This window comes from Nanorana parkeri, unplaced genomic scaffold (genome assembly GCF_000935625.1).
Source record: "Nanorana parkeri isolate BGI_ZX_2015 unplaced genomic scaffold, ASM93562v1 scaffold451, whole genome shotgun sequence".
Taxonomy (NCBI): domain Eukaryota; kingdom Metazoa; phylum Chordata; class Amphibia; order Anura; family Dicroglossidae; genus Nanorana; species Nanorana parkeri.
This window is the reverse complement of record NW_017306719.1, coordinates 375,542-391,218: the sequence shown is the minus strand read 5'-3', so window position 1 is coordinate 391,218 and position 15,677 is coordinate 375,542. Positions and strand designations below refer to the sequence as shown.

Genomic DNA, 15,677 nt, shown 5'->3' with positions numbered 1-15,677 from the left:
AGGGGGGGGGGGGGGATTGGGTTGTTGGGTTAGAGAGGGTTGAAATACCTGTAACACTTCACTCCCCTTAAACTTTCCATGTTAGTGATTATAAAGTAGGAGGAGTTCCTTTCAGCTTTATTTGTCTTCTTTATAGTCATACTATTACACCCTGAGCTCTACTGCAGGCTAACATGGTTCCCAAATCTGGAGTGCATCTTCCACAAACATATATGAGCTTGTGCTCAGAAGTTACTAGTAGGCTCTGATGACTGCAGAAACCCTGCTTTTATGTCAAAAATGACCATATCACATTAAAAACTCTGTAGTAGCCCACCCACAAGTAAAACAATGTGCATAATCCCACTTTAACTTGTGGTAAAATATTAGTTGAGATTAACTAACCCAACATGATCTGCAAACCCTTTTCCTCAAGATCTGTGTCTAGCTTTAATGGTATCCCCATACACATTGACAAACATCTACCATCTTAAACTTTTGGATACATTAAAGCCCAAATCTGGACTCTGCCCCCTTTCCCCATGGAAACTCCTACAATGTGTATTTTATGCTTTTATTTTTCAATACTTTTTTTTCCAGAAGTTTCCAGGGCAATCATGTAATGTGTGGGGTTCTCTTTCACTTAGTCCATTTTCCAACAGTGGATGGTCATATAGTGTGTTACTGACATGATGACCTCTTTATCATTACACTGCGAGTTTAGAGTCCAGTGTTGAAGGTGTGTCCATCATGCCTGTACTCAAAGTATGTCCTCAGTTTTCTAGGTTGAATCATGCATGATGACATCTTGTGGCAGAAAAGAGGTACTGTAGGGTGTGGGATACAGCAGCAGTGAGGAGATGAGTATTGAAGGCAGAGATGATTTTTGCTTTTTACAAGTGCTGGGGGAGGGGCTTTTAATGAAAAAAAATGCCTGGAGTTGGGCTTTAATGTTGGGTGGACTTTTAAATTAGAATTCCAGGCAAATAAAACAAATACCTATCCAGGAATGTATTCATTTAAAATAGTTTTTTTTAATTGTTTTTGGTGGTGGCACAGGGGCACTTCGTATACCAGCAATATGCCAAGGACATAAAATATTTACCATACACCAGAGAATACAATACAAATTCCTCTGCAGCCCTTTGTAAGCATTTTAGTGTATACAGTATGTGTAGTAGCAGAGATTTATACCGTATTAGCCAGTGATGAAAGCAGAATGCCTGGAGCTAAATTGTTACCATTCACTAGTTAAAGCTGAACTCCAGGCACAACAGCTTTCACTTAAATAGATCCCTCAATAGCCACAGAGAATATAAATCTAGGTTGTGTGCACCAAATGACTTTACAAACCCAGATATCACCTTCTAAAAGTAGCAGGGACATCATCACTAGGAATGCACTGATGCCAAGTACCGTACTCGGTACAAGTACATGTACAGATACTTTTCCAGCTCCAAGACAAGACTAGAGAAAAACTCAAAGTTTGGAGGCAGCTGTCATTTGTAAGGAGCACACGGAGCTCCTGGGATTTGTGCATCCCTGTTATAATGTATGATTTTTTCTTTATAAATATATATTAGGGATGCACCGATGCCATTTTTGCGAGTACAAGTACTGGTACTTGTCCAAGTACTCACAGATATAAGTACTGATACATTTTTGTTTGTTGTTACAGTTTTTCTAAAACAATACAGACTAATGATTTTAGGACAGTGGAGGAGTGCCAGAGCCCGGTCCCAGCTGCAACCGCTGCAACCCTGATAGTTCTCATTAAAATGCCAAGTATCTGCACTGGTACTCAAAAAGTATCGGTGCATCCCAAATCATCACTGTGCTACACATAGCCTGTACAGAGAGCAGTGATATGGGAGGGGCCCAACAGGCCCCACCCAACTACAGGCTGCCTGCAGAAAACTACAGGAGGGGTGGCGATAAGACCAGCCACCCTGCACAAGGAGAAAGAATATCAGTGACCAGTCATTATTACAGGAAGCTCCTGCACAGAGGAATTTTATAGTGGATTACTGCCTAGATCTGTAAGAAATACGCAAAGCACTCTAAGACTCAATTAAGAATACCCATGCCTTCTCCATTTAGACACCATTTGTTTATCCCAGAGTTCGGCTTTAAAATGCAAGTGTTCGAAACACAACTTCATCTCAACACTGAATGTGAGAATTTCATGATTATATATAAAACTGTTGAGATACAAACAGAGAAATTGTCATATATGATTCTTGATTCCAGGATTATCTCATGACTAATACTGAACCTAACATGTCTGTAAAGTTTACATGTTCAGTTAATTTATGTAGACCACAAATGCCATCACTATGACAGCACATACAGATTGTGTGTACTTGTAAAGCTAATCAGGTGTTTTCACTGGGGTAGAACCAAGCAGAAGAAACCACAAATTAAATCTTAACAAGTTGCAATTATAACTCCATAAGGAATGCAAGCTTATATTTAGGAATTAAAGTGTAATTCCTCATTCTTTTTGGTTTCCCGACTTTGGGAAAGATGACAATTGGCAAATCCGTTGTTTGTGATGGCATATTGCAGAAAACAACATGAGTGGGAGGTTTTGTTTTTTTCAGCAGTGGACTGCTGAAAAGCAAAATTCAATCTTATCCATATCTTCCGTAGGCTATGACAGACATGAGAATTCAACACATTTTAAGAATACTCTTTTAATGTAAAGTCGCCATATTTTACATATACCAAAGGCATAATTAAATTTAAAGTGTACGTATAGCCAAAACTTTTCTTTCATTTTTTTTGGTAGAGTAGAACATTTATTAGAACTAGAGCTGCAACAGTTAATCGATATAGTCGATTAAAATCGACGATTGAAAACGTTGCCAACGTTTTCGATCGTCGATTCGTACACTATCGATTGATTTCCCTGTTCGGGGCTCCAAACGCGGCCTGAAGCACACGTCACACGTTGTTTCCGTCCCGCTGCGCCGGCCGGACATAAGCCACGCCCACCGCAAGCTGCTCCCGCCGTGCCCACAGGGCGCATAAGCCACGCTCCCCCTTTATACAGCGCACTGCAGAATGTCACCAGCTATAGAGGAATACAAATCCCAGCAATAATACATTATATACAGTGCAATGCAGAATAACCCCAGCTACAGAGGACTACAAATCACAGCAATAGTACATTATAGTATAATGTACTATTGCTACATTCCTCTATAGCTGCTGGTATTCTGCACTGCGCCGCTGTATAATGTACTATATTGCACACCACACTCGACACCATACTTCCACCGTGCCAAGCTTGCTGCCGTGATGGACTACAATCTCAATAGAAACTAGTAGTCCATCACTGGAGCCCTTTTTTTTTATCCGATTAGTTGATTAATCGAACTTAATAATCGGCTAACTAATCGATTATGAAAATAATCGTTAGCTGCAGCCCTAATTAGAACCCCTGTCTGGTTTTTATTGCCGCCTGTGTCCCTGTAGATTCTCCCTCTATTGGTCCAGCAGGTGACCACTGTCAATGAAAAAGAAAGTGATTGGAAATCCAAAATGTTAGAGTTGTCATCTGAAGAAGAGGTGACAACTGTCTAAAAGGGGATTTCCTCTCACTGTCGATTCTCTGGGACAAGAATTGAAGGAACAGGCTTCTTAACCATTCCCAACACAATCCAAATCTATAAAAAGGTTTGGCTATACATACAATAATTGTATTACAATTTAATGGACCAAATTCAACAGACATAATTTGTTTGCCTGCAACTTGCCACACAGCAGTCATTGTCTTGTCCACAACTTGCCACCCAGCAGTCATTGTCTTGTCCACAACTTGCCACCCAGCAGTAATTTTATTGTATGCAACTTGTCAGCCAGCAGTCATGTTCTAGTCCACAACTTGCCACCCAGCAGTCATGTTCTAGTCCACAACTTGCCACCCAGCAGTCATGTTCTAGTCCACAACTTGCCACCCAGCAGTCATTTTATCGTATGCAACTTGCCACCCAGCAGTCATGTTCTCGTATGCAACTTGCCTCATTTCGCCGTATAATCATTATACAGCGCACTGCAGAATGTCACCAGCTATAGAGGAATACAAATCCCAGCAATAATACATTATATACAGTGCAATGCAGAATAACCCCAGCTACAGAGGACTACAAATCACAGCAATAGTACATTATAGTATAATGTACTATTGCTACATTCCTCTATAGCTGCTGGTATTCTGCACTGCGCCGCTGTATAATGTACTATATTGCACACCACACTCGACACCATACTTCCACCGTGCCAAGCTTGCTGCCGTGATGGACTACAATCTCAATAGAAACTAGTAGTCCATCACTGGAGCCCTTTTTTTTTATCCGATTAGTTGATTAATCGAACTTAATAATCGGCTAACTAATCGATTATGAAAATAATCGTTAGCTGCAGCCCTAATTAGAACCCCTGTCTGGTTTTTATTGCCGCCTGTGTCCCTGTAGATTCTCCCTCTATTGGTCCAGCAGGTGACCACTGTCAATGAAAAAGAAAGTGATTGGAAATCCAAAATGTTAGAGTTGTCATCTGAAGAAGAGGTGACAACTGTCTAAAAGGGGATTTCCTCTCACTGTCGATTCTCTGGGACAAGAATTGAAGGAACAGGCTTCTTAACCATTCCCAACACAATCCAAATCTATAAAAAGGTTTGGCTATACATACAATAATTGTATTACAATTTAATGGACCAAATTCAACAGACATAATTTGTTTGCCTGCAACTTGCCACACAGCAGTCATTGTCTTGTCCACAACTTGCCACCCAGCAGTCATTGTCTTGTCCACAACTTGCCACCCAGCAGTAATTTTATTGTATGCAACTTGTCAGCCAGCAGTCATGTTCTAGTCCACAACTTGCCACCCAGCAGTCATGTTCTAGTCCACAACTTGCCACCCAGCAGTCATGTTCTAGTCCACAACTTGCCACCCAGCAGTCATGTTCTTCTATGCAACTTGCCACCCAGCAGTCATTTTATCGTATGCAACTTGCCACCCAGCAGCCATGTTCTTGTATGCAACTTGCCACCCAGCAGTCATGTTCTTGTATGCAACTTGCCACCCAGCAGTCGTGTTCTTGCCCACAACTTGCCACCCAGCAGTCGTGTTCTTGTCCACAACTTGCCACCCAGCAGTCATGTTCTTGTCCACAACTTGTCACCCAGCAGTTATTTTCTTGTCCACAACTTGTCACCCAGCAGTCATGTCACAAAGCAACACAGAATCCACTCTGGACACGACCATTTCAAATTGTTACCTGCATTATTCAAATGTAGTGTTGCAGCTACAGAAAATAAAGTGGAAATACTGACAATTTTCTAGGGCTGCAACAACTAATCGATTGAATTAAATAGTTGCCAACCACTCTCATTATCGGTTGGGGGGGGCAGAGAGAGAGAGTTTTTTTCAATGCAACCAGTCGATTAGTTGAAAAAATAATCGGGCAAATAATCGATTATGAAAATAATCGTTAGCTGCAGCCCTATAATTTCCCACTACTTAGAACAGCCTTTCTCAACATTCTTACACCAGAGGAACTCTTAAAACCATTTTCAAGTCTCTGAGAACCCTTACTAAAACAAATTCATTGGGGCTCAATGGCAAAAATGCCCCTTACATTGGCAGTCAGTAGCAAGAATGCAACCTTGAAAGTGGTGGTCAAAATACCATACTCACAGACAGCTAAAATGATAATTGCTGCCATGCTGCTGGCTTTGCCACGAGGCATTGGTCCTGTAACTATGCAGACACTATGAGATAGGAGGTCAATCAGCCACTGCTCAAGGACACCCTAGCAACCTCAGGAGAAACCCTTCCATGGAACTCTGCTTGAGAATGGCTGACTTAGAACATGCCAACGACAAAATAACTAGGATCCTCCAAACCAGTGGTAATTTATTATGCAAATACTGACCACCGCTTTGGTCAGCAGTGGTCAGGTCCTATACACTGTATAGAATGCGATGACTCAAGAATCTTGTGGAGGAGGGGCAAGGTTGGAAGATCCTGTCTAAGGGCAAGCCGGCTCGGAGGATAGGGTGAGTATTACTTTTTTATTTTCCTCCCTAGACCAAAACGAGCAGTGAACCATAGACCTAAAGCTTTGAACCATCTCTCCCTTTATATTTTGTGACCAACAGGAAGAAATGGGGTTGACAAAGACAAGCCAGAGCTTTGACCAGTTAAAATGTGGTCAATATTTGCATACTACTGTAACCCAACTGTATATTCCTGGGAGACTCTGAAGAGAAACCAAGGGCATGAACGGATACCTAATTGTATACTTTCTATTGACTTCTTTGGGACCACTTGAGAAAGTACGGTGAGTCCACAAACTTGCTGCAAATAAATCCTGTTCTCTGAGAAATTCTGCCATTGCTGACCTAGTATAATTCTATATGTTTTTGTTGCCTGCTTGCCATGCTGATCCATCAGCTTTATTACTTTTTGAGTCACTGCCCTGAAGCAGGTAGGTAGATCACATGTTCTCACTTTACTATCTGCATGCTTGTGCCTCGTCAGTGATTCTGAAAGTACTGAAGCTGAAAACAAATGGTATTTTATAGAAGATCAGCACTGGCAACCTACATACTACTTCAAGTATTTCATTTTAATAAGTATAAGAATTTTTTTTAGCTATTTTAATCCTCTAGACACCTGAGAAACACTGCACCTAGCAAAAATATATGCAATACATGTACATTTCCCCATGTTTTATTCCTGCAAGTACAGAAAACCACCCTTTCATCTGCCCGAATGCCCTCAGCTCTTAAGTCCTGTAGTGGGCTGGCAACCCTCACCTTTTTGGGGAACTGAACATTGTCAGTCCTGCCCAGTGTCTTTTGCTAAACTACTCAACTATACCTACTCTCAGATCTCCACAACATGAAGGTTAATCATTCTGTAGTCCAATAAAAAAAAAACAGGAGATAACACAGGAAATACAGAGAAGACCCAGAACTCCAACAGTTTTTTTTCTTGTTGCTGTACTTTCCAAACAAGTATAACAAGATTCTTCCAATGGTATTTGTAACAGAGCAAAAGGGAGCAAATCGTTTGTTGATAGGGGTTACACTTTATGCGGAATTATATCCATCATTCGACTAAATACTACAAAATAAATAGCTAGCCATAACCACTGCAATGATTAAACCGCTCCGTAGAGTGTGTGAGTCTTAATAAATCATACTATTATGTCATTACAGTATAATCCAAAGGGTAGTAATTATAGTGGTAGCGCAAATAAGCAAAACTGGAAAACCAGCATCGTACACGTCTGCTACATCATCAAAACAAAACTGGAAAAAGGAAAGCCAAATAACCCTATTACTGCAAACAGCTAGTAAAAATAAAAGTGTCTAAAGGGATTTCAGAGCTTTTTTTTTTAACTTTCTTTCACAGCGAACTCATTCCCATATTAATATCAACCTTATTTTTACACATGTACGCTAGCAGATAATCTGTAAACCTGATTCAGCACTTCCATGTCATCCTGTGTTATGGGTTATTGTAATAAGTATTATCAGTCTGGAGCCACCAACTAAAAGTTGCAATGTCATCTCAAGTCATGTGATGTTGTAACTTTCCATTTTCTCACTGCGCTGTTTTTATTTACTTATTAATATAAGTGGTCATAGCATTTTTTTTACCTTCTTATTAAATTAATGAACTGTTTTGTGTAAAACAAGAAATCAATGTCAATGAAAACTGCAATTGAGGGCTTCTGAATAAAAAAACAAAACTATTTTAAAGTGACCATTTCTTGTGTGTTCCCCATATGTGCCTCAATTCACATGTTTTAACAGAAATAGTATCTTTGCAGTGCAATAAATCTCTACCATATGCATCTTTTCTATGTGTATCTGAGCAAAATAGCTTGTGGAAACTGCAACATATTTGACATGAAAGCAATGATTACAGCATTTGGGTCTGTTAATATACAAAGCAGCCCTTTGCTGAAAAGGGTGGGCATGGAGTAAAGACTCACCCAGATTGACAAAGCTCATGACCATGTCAGCATCATTGAGGAAAGCACTGTCCTGGGCACTGGCCAGTGGACTGCTCAATAGACTCTTGACCTTCATCTGATGGCTGTATGGAGTTGTTCTTTGTGACCAGTCTCTGATGTCCATACCCTGTTCCTGGCCAGACATGGCATTATACAGGTCCAGCATAAAAAGGGGAGCAGAGTTCAGTTTTCCAGGCTGGTGCAGCTGAGCAGGGCTAAGTCCATGCACCGGTCTTGGTCTGTGTGGCAGTCCAAGGATGGAGAGGATCTCCTTCTGCATCTCCCTCTTTTCGTGGTTCTTCAAGCGCCTGTACAAGAAGCCACTGTCCATGTTAGCTCTTCTGCTGCTTTCAACCAGTGTCCCTTGTGCCAGGGACAGCAGCAGGGAGCAAGAGAACCAGAGTGACCCAGAAAAAGATAAAGCTGACCACTCCATGCTCCCTGCTAGGAAAGAAGTGCATGTAGGGTCCAAGCTCTTTACCTCTACCAGCTATTACTGATAGTAGAAGAGTATAAAAAAGTAGAAGATCAGGGTTATCATTTCAAGTCTACAGTCCAGATGGTTCTCAATGAACTGTATGAGAGATGTCAAACACCTGCCTAGAACCAAAGAGAAGTACCAGCCAGCTCACTCCTTCCCACTTTCCTCCTAACTGTCCACTTTAGTAATAGGCATGATACGTCTGTATCTTTGCCAAAACATTCATCACCTCGCATGCCATCACAATCGCATATGTCAGAACCAGCACCAGAACACCAGCCCACAATGACTGCTCCTGCAGATTAATGGCAATCAAATCAATGGGGTGGAATTCAGCCTCAGTATAGAGCAGTTGTCATCACTTGTGCTGTCCGGGGTCATACACCCTTTGCAGTGGGAAGAGAAAACTTCTTGGAGGTTTCCGTGCCTTGCTCTTCTTCCATCGCATGTACTGACTCACTTCTTCTGCGCACAGATTTAAGTGCTGGGAACACGTGCGCACAGGAGACATCTAGTGGCCATTCTGTAGAATGCACCCATTCAAGTCATTCGCACAAGACTGCAAAACACATCGCTGAGCGAAACTAGCGATCCCAGACTCAGACACTACTGTACACCCCAGGAGCCAGAGCTGCAGTGACTGGACCACAAAAGGTACATCTATACCTTACAGGGGAAAAAAAAACACAGGACAAGCAGCTTTCAAAAGAAGGACTGCTGCACATGATTGTCCACTACTTAGAACTGTCTTTCTCAACCTTTTTACCCCAGAGAACTCTTAAAATCATTTTCAAGTCTCAGAAAACACTTACTAAAACACTTACTAAAACAAATTAATTGGGGGTTAATGGCAAAAATGCCCTTTATATTGGCAGTCAGTAGGAAGAATGCAACCCTTACAGTCAGCTAAAATGATCATTGCTGCCATGCTGCTGCCTCTGCCAAGAGGCATTGGTCCTGGAACTATGCAGGCACCATGAGATGGGAGGTCAATCAGCCACTGCTTAAGGGCACCCTAGCAACCTCAGGAGAAACCCTTCCATGGAACCCTGGTTGAGAATATAATTTAGACCCCATTCACACCACCGCATCCCATGAACGCATGTCCAGTGTGGGAAAAAACGCGAGCTTTGACAAGCATTTCACAGAGAGCATAAAAAATGTGGAACGCGTCTGCAGTACTATTACTAGGTAATCACACCACTAGTGTTAATAGCACTACTAGTTACTGGCACCTCAAACGTGGCCGGAATAATATGTAGTTTTCGTGCACATTCAAATCACAAACTCGTGGCTAAAAACGCAGTAAATGGCTGAAAAGGGCTTCAGAGAACCTGGCAGCGCGAAACGCATGTTGCAGGATTTGCTATGTGCACTACTTTCCCATGTATGTGGACCCTTGTTGAAATCAATGGGGACCCATGGCAAATGCAGGTAACAAATGCACACAAATGTGCAGGGACATGCGTCACTATGATGCGCATTCCTGCCATGCTATGGTGTGATGGGACTAAGGGTGCATTCACACCAAAATGTGTGCGTTCACATGCATTGGCATAGTATGTTAGCATGTATTGTTACATTGATTTTATTTTTATACTAAGCTTTATAAGGTATTGATTATGTCTTGCATTGATGTCCATTAAATAAGCATGGCGTTGCCCTGAAAAGCAAAGTAGTATTTTTTTTTAGCGCAGGACAGAGGGCATCAATGCAAACGGGTGGATGTGAACTGCTCCCATTCACACCTATTCATTTTCAGATGTCCTTGCGTTGGCATCCTTTGAAAAACGGATGCCAACTCACATGGGGCGAATAGAGCCTTAAAGGAGAACTATGAGGTGAGTGCTTTTCACTCACCTCATAGTTCTAGCCGACCTGTGACAATGAGACTGTCACAGGTCGGCTCAGTAGATCGGGAAGTGAGCGAACACATACCGGCGTTCGCTCACTTCTCGATCCTGTCACGGCTCTCTGCCGTGGCAGGGGAGGGGCTGCATTCCCCCCTTCGATCCTCCAGCGCTGACTGGTGGAACGGACGGGGGAGGGGGCGGGTACAGCTGGCTCTGCCTCTAGATAGGCAGAGCCAGCTGTCACTCACGCAGCTGGGCGGATCCAGACATAATTGTCGGGATCCGCTTCAGCTGCGGCGTCTCAGTATACCGCGAGCTACAGCTCGCGGTATACTGAGCTTAGGGTGATGGGAGGATGCTAGTTTGTGTCCTCCCGTTACCCTAAGGAGAACTATGGGGAAAAGCCCTAACCCTATATTTCTCCTTTAATGCAGATTGCTATATTGAAATGCCTGTCAATTCTGCAAGTGACTCCCCCAACAAGGTAACAACGCTGAGCAGCATGCAGTGGATTCACGCAGCGTTGTCACTCTGTTCAGCATTGCATCCTTAAAGCGGACAAATTGCTGGGAAGTAGGGATTTTTGGCAGAGGACACTTTGCATATCGATATATTGTTGTAAGTACCAGCTGCACACCATCCAGTGCTGTAACCAATAGAAGCAAGAAAACTGGCAGGCATTGTCTTATTCTGCCCCCCTCCTCCCACAACTGGCTGCCATAGCAACAGGATGCCCGGGTAGCGTAATGCACACAGTATTCTTGGATTGCAGGTCAGATTGGCAGTTTTATTATTTCTTTCTTTTCGTAACCAATATCCGTGTATGTGTGTGTGTGTGTATATATATATATATCTATATATTGCTGCTACATTTCACATATTACCGTTTAGAAAGTATTTGTTAGAATTAGGTTTATTTAAGGACATTCTGTATATATATATTAGGGCTGCGGAAATTAAAGATTAATTCCTCGATTAATTGTTAATTCTTTTTATCGATTAAATTTTTTTTGATCCGTACTCACCTCTCCGCCGGCTTCCGGGAGTTCCGTCGGAGATCCGGTGACGTCACGGACATCGATGTCACCGGACTCCTCCTAGGAGCGCACATGGCAGACTTCCCCAAGTGGCTCCGTCGGTTAACGAAGGGGGAGGAGTCTGGTGACGTTGATGTCCGGGACGGCTAACAGAGCATAGAGAAATCCATGATTGAAGATGAGCCGGCCATTGACAGGTTGCATGATCAAGTCTCCCCTTGGCCACATATTTAGATGCCACCATAGCTTACAGATGTTTCACACGCCTATCGCATGGTAGTGGTATGTCTGCTTTGATAACGTATGTGGTGAAGTGTGGTTGGGGCAAAAGTAAGTTATGATACTGCTCAACCTGCATATTTGTCCAGTTTGTGTTTTGTAGGGTTCATGGCCACACTGCTCCTCAGTGTAAGATAGCCTACAATTGAAAAAACACCAGCATCCACCAAAACAATCCTAAATCTGCAGATGTAAAACAGCATATGTGTTTCAGTCAAATAAAAAAGATTATAGAAAAAGTAGGGCTTTAATGGCACCATATGACAAGTCCAATGAACCACAAGGTAATTTGAATAAAAATTATTATTTTATTGATTACAACTGCATAAAAACGGCCATATTAAAATTATATAGAATTTTGAGGACGGCCCTGCACACATCGGCGGCATTCATGAGGGATTGATCCTGTGCTGATTGCTAGCCTCCTCTCTCTCCTTCCTCCTGCTCTTGAGTCTCCTTGGCTGGCCAAGATAGTCGGGTGCTTTTGATCCAGGGCTTCTGCCCTTATCCTTCCCTCATTCAGCCGGGTGTCGCTCTGGCCTCCATCTCCCCTTTGTGGGGTTCCTGTTAGGATCAACTTTTTTGGGGGGGGTCGTAGTGGATGTGCACCTATCGGCTCCATATGAGATTGCCTCCTTGTCCTGATTAAGCGATCTATGCGTGAAACGCGTAGAATTACCATCCACTCTTCTGTTTCCAGCGAAGTCTATCTACCTACATGAATTTGGACTGGTTTATATTTCAATTTATTATATAGGATACTATATAATATATAGGTACTATCATTATCAGCGATGAAATGGTTAATATTCCAATCAGGTCCGCAGGTTCTGAATATATTATGTTTTGGGTACATGATATGCCTTAATTATGGAATGAGTAGTCTGTGGGGCTATCTTTCAATCATGTCACATCTATATGAATTTTAATATGGCCGTTTTTATGCAGTTGTAATCAATAAAATAATAATATTTTATTCAAATTACCTTGTGGTTCATTGGACTTATAATCATATAGTGCCATTAAAGCCCTACTTTTTCTATAATCTTTTTTTTTTTTTGACTGACTGACTGATATAGTGGTGTGGCACCAGTTACTCGGGATCTGTTCACAACATTCTCTTTACACAGCATATGTGTTTCAGCCGTACTTGGCCTTAATCATGGCTTTTAAACAGCACACAGTGTGAATTTAAAATACCCTCCCCGCCTAATGTGGAAAAGAGCGTAAGTCTGGAGCTGGATTCTCAGAACTGCACACATGGTCCAAAAGAATAAATCCAATCCTAGTCAATGTTCACATTCAATTTTGTAAAGTTACATCCCATCTATAGTTCATAGAAGACAGCATCCTTCTCCTTATTCTGAAAATCCAGATAAGAATGAGGAGAAAGTGACACAGGTCCCTGATGATGGAAAAGCCCATCATGTTTGTACATAAGGCCCCTTTCACATGGGCTCCATCAGTTCCAATCAGCAGGGGATCTGTGCAAGGATTGCCTGCTGATCAGAGAAGTACAGATGTCACCATTGTGACATCGGATTCTGTCCACTTTTTTACTCCATCGAAAGTTGAGCTTACCGGACCCATGTCTATGGGGAGTCAGATGTAAGTGGACATGTGTACATTTACATCAGATTGCCCCCAATCTGTCATCATCAAGTCCCCCAAATCAGAACTCTTTACCATTTTGTTTTTTAGGACCTAGATGGAGTCGGGTGGAATCAGATGATACTGGACATCCTCAAGCCAGGAAATGAGGCGGACTCTATCTAACATGTTGGACATTCTAATGGACATTGTGAAAAGCTTACAGTACAGGAGGGGGGCCTGTACAACACTGAAGGTAAAGCTGGAGATCAGTTTTAAGTATTAGGTCATACTTTACTTCAGTGTATGTAAACCCAAAATCTTTTGTAGTATTTTAGTATGTTTGTCATTGTGTCAGTATATACATTTTTACAAATAATGTTTTTCAGATATGCAGGACATAGGAGCGCACATGGCAGACTGACAACGTTGCTGCTAAATGTGAAGTGGTGGTTTACTGTTGTCAGCCTGCAAGCAGCAGGAAGTGCCGGTGGTACTGATAAGATCTCCAGGTAGAAAACTTTGCAAGAGTAGTAAACTTTTTTTAATCCTGATGGGTAGGCTTTTTATGATAGAAGAGTCTGTCTATGTCTCTTCTGTTAAAAATACTTCTTTTGGTCTGTCAGCATTTTTTGTCTGAGCAGCCTTGGCACACTGATTTGGGATATAGTAACTTCTACGTGCATGCCAGAGAGTTATGTGATTCCAGCCTAAAAGACCCCGAAACTGTGGTAAAGATGAAAATACCAGTGATGAGGAGACAATGGTAAAGATTGAAGTACCAGTGATGAGGAAGACCATGGTAAAGACGGAAGTACCAGTGATGAGGAAGACCATGGTAAAGATAAAAGTACCAGTGAAGAGGGAGCCCATGGTAAAGATGAAAGTACCAGTGATGAGGGAGACCATGGTAAAGATGAAAGTACCAGTGAAGAGGGAGACCATGGTAAAGATGAAAGTACCAGTGATGAGAGAGACCATGGTAAAGATGAAAGTACCAGAGATGAGGGAGACCATGGTAACAATGAAAGTACCATGAAGAGGGAGACCATGGTAAAGATGAAAGTACCAGTGATGAGAGAGACACTGGTAAAGATGAAAGTACCAGAGATGAGGGAGACCATGGTAACAATGAAAGTACCATGAAGAGGGAGACCATGGTAAAGATGAAAGTACCAGTGATGAGAGAGACACTGGTAAAGATGAAAGTACCAGAGATGAGGGAGACCATGGTAACAATGAAAGTACCATGAAGAGGGAGACCATGGTAAAGATGAAAGTACCAGTGATGAGGGAGACCATGGTAAAGATGAAAGTACCAGTGAAGAGGGAGACCATGGTAAAGATGAAAGTACCAGTGATGAGAGAGACCATGGTAAAGATGAAAGTACCAGAGATGAGGGAGACCATGGTAACGATGAAAGTACCATGATGAGGGAGACCATGGTAAAGATGAAAGTACCAGTGATGAGGGAGACCATGGTAAAGATGAAAGTACCAGTGATGCGGGAGACCATGGTAAAGATGAAAGCACTAGTGATGAGGGAGACCATGGTAAAGATGAAAGTACCAGTGATGAGGGAGACCATGGCTGTCACATCGTCGGAGAAAGGCATTCAAAAGATAAGTGTGCCATAATGTGAAAATATGCTTAGCCTACCTGCACATAATGGCAAAATCTCCTGGGGGCCACAACTTTCCTGAGCGGCTTAACAAAAAATGAGTGCAAAAGTAGTGCCGATATAACCTCATCGAAAGCAACACCTATTAAGTCCAGGTTGTGTTGTATATGTGCATGGTATATATGAATGCTGCACTCAAGGTTAGATCGAGGAGGGACATCTTGTGGTGAAATTTAGGTCATAGCTAAGAAATATACTGTATACATATGCATGTGTATATATGTATATATATACTGTATGATGTATGTTTTAATTTTCTAACCTAACAAAGGAAAGTGATAGCTGGAATGGGGTTGTTAGCTGTATTTTTTATAAACCCACCACACATTTCTAAAGAAAACCCACGGTTTTATGGATGACAAATTTTATTCTTTAACTTTAATATATAAAAAAAAGACTTGTTCTAAAATACTGACACTGTTAATGTGTTTTAAAAGAATTAGAGCTAAACAAATGTCAGATACTGTAGATGAAATACATTTTCATTAAACATTACTTAGATGGTTGGACAAATTCCAAATGGCATCTTTCCAGTGCTCATTTAAAAAAGTTACCTGGCACCAAACATTTTGTTCTCTTCTGGTTGATGAAAACACATTACCTGGCACCTTAGAAATGCTTGTTATTTGGAGTGACTTATTAAATCTGAATTTATTTATCTGCATTTGCCCTTAAAGTGGACCATTACCTCCTTTCACTTAACATCATCTTACATTCATTTGTTAAACAAACTTGTTT

The 15,677-nt window shown here is 41.7% G+C and overlaps 1 protein-coding gene across 1 annotated transcript in view; it reads right to left on the bottom strand.

The window, feature by feature from the left end:
• BMP6 (bone morphogenetic protein 6) overlaps positions 1–8,512 on the bottom strand; it is a 133,928-nt gene extending 125,416 nt beyond the window's left edge. Inside the window, exon 1 of the mRNA XM_018560339.1 lies at positions 7,997–8,512. Coding sequence (XP_018415841.1) covers positions 7,997–8,453 — 457 coding nt within the window. The 5' untranslated portion in view covers positions 8,454–8,512. The remainder of the gene's footprint in view (positions 1–7,996) is intronic.
• Between the last annotated feature and the right edge of the window lie 7,165 nt (positions 8,513–15,677).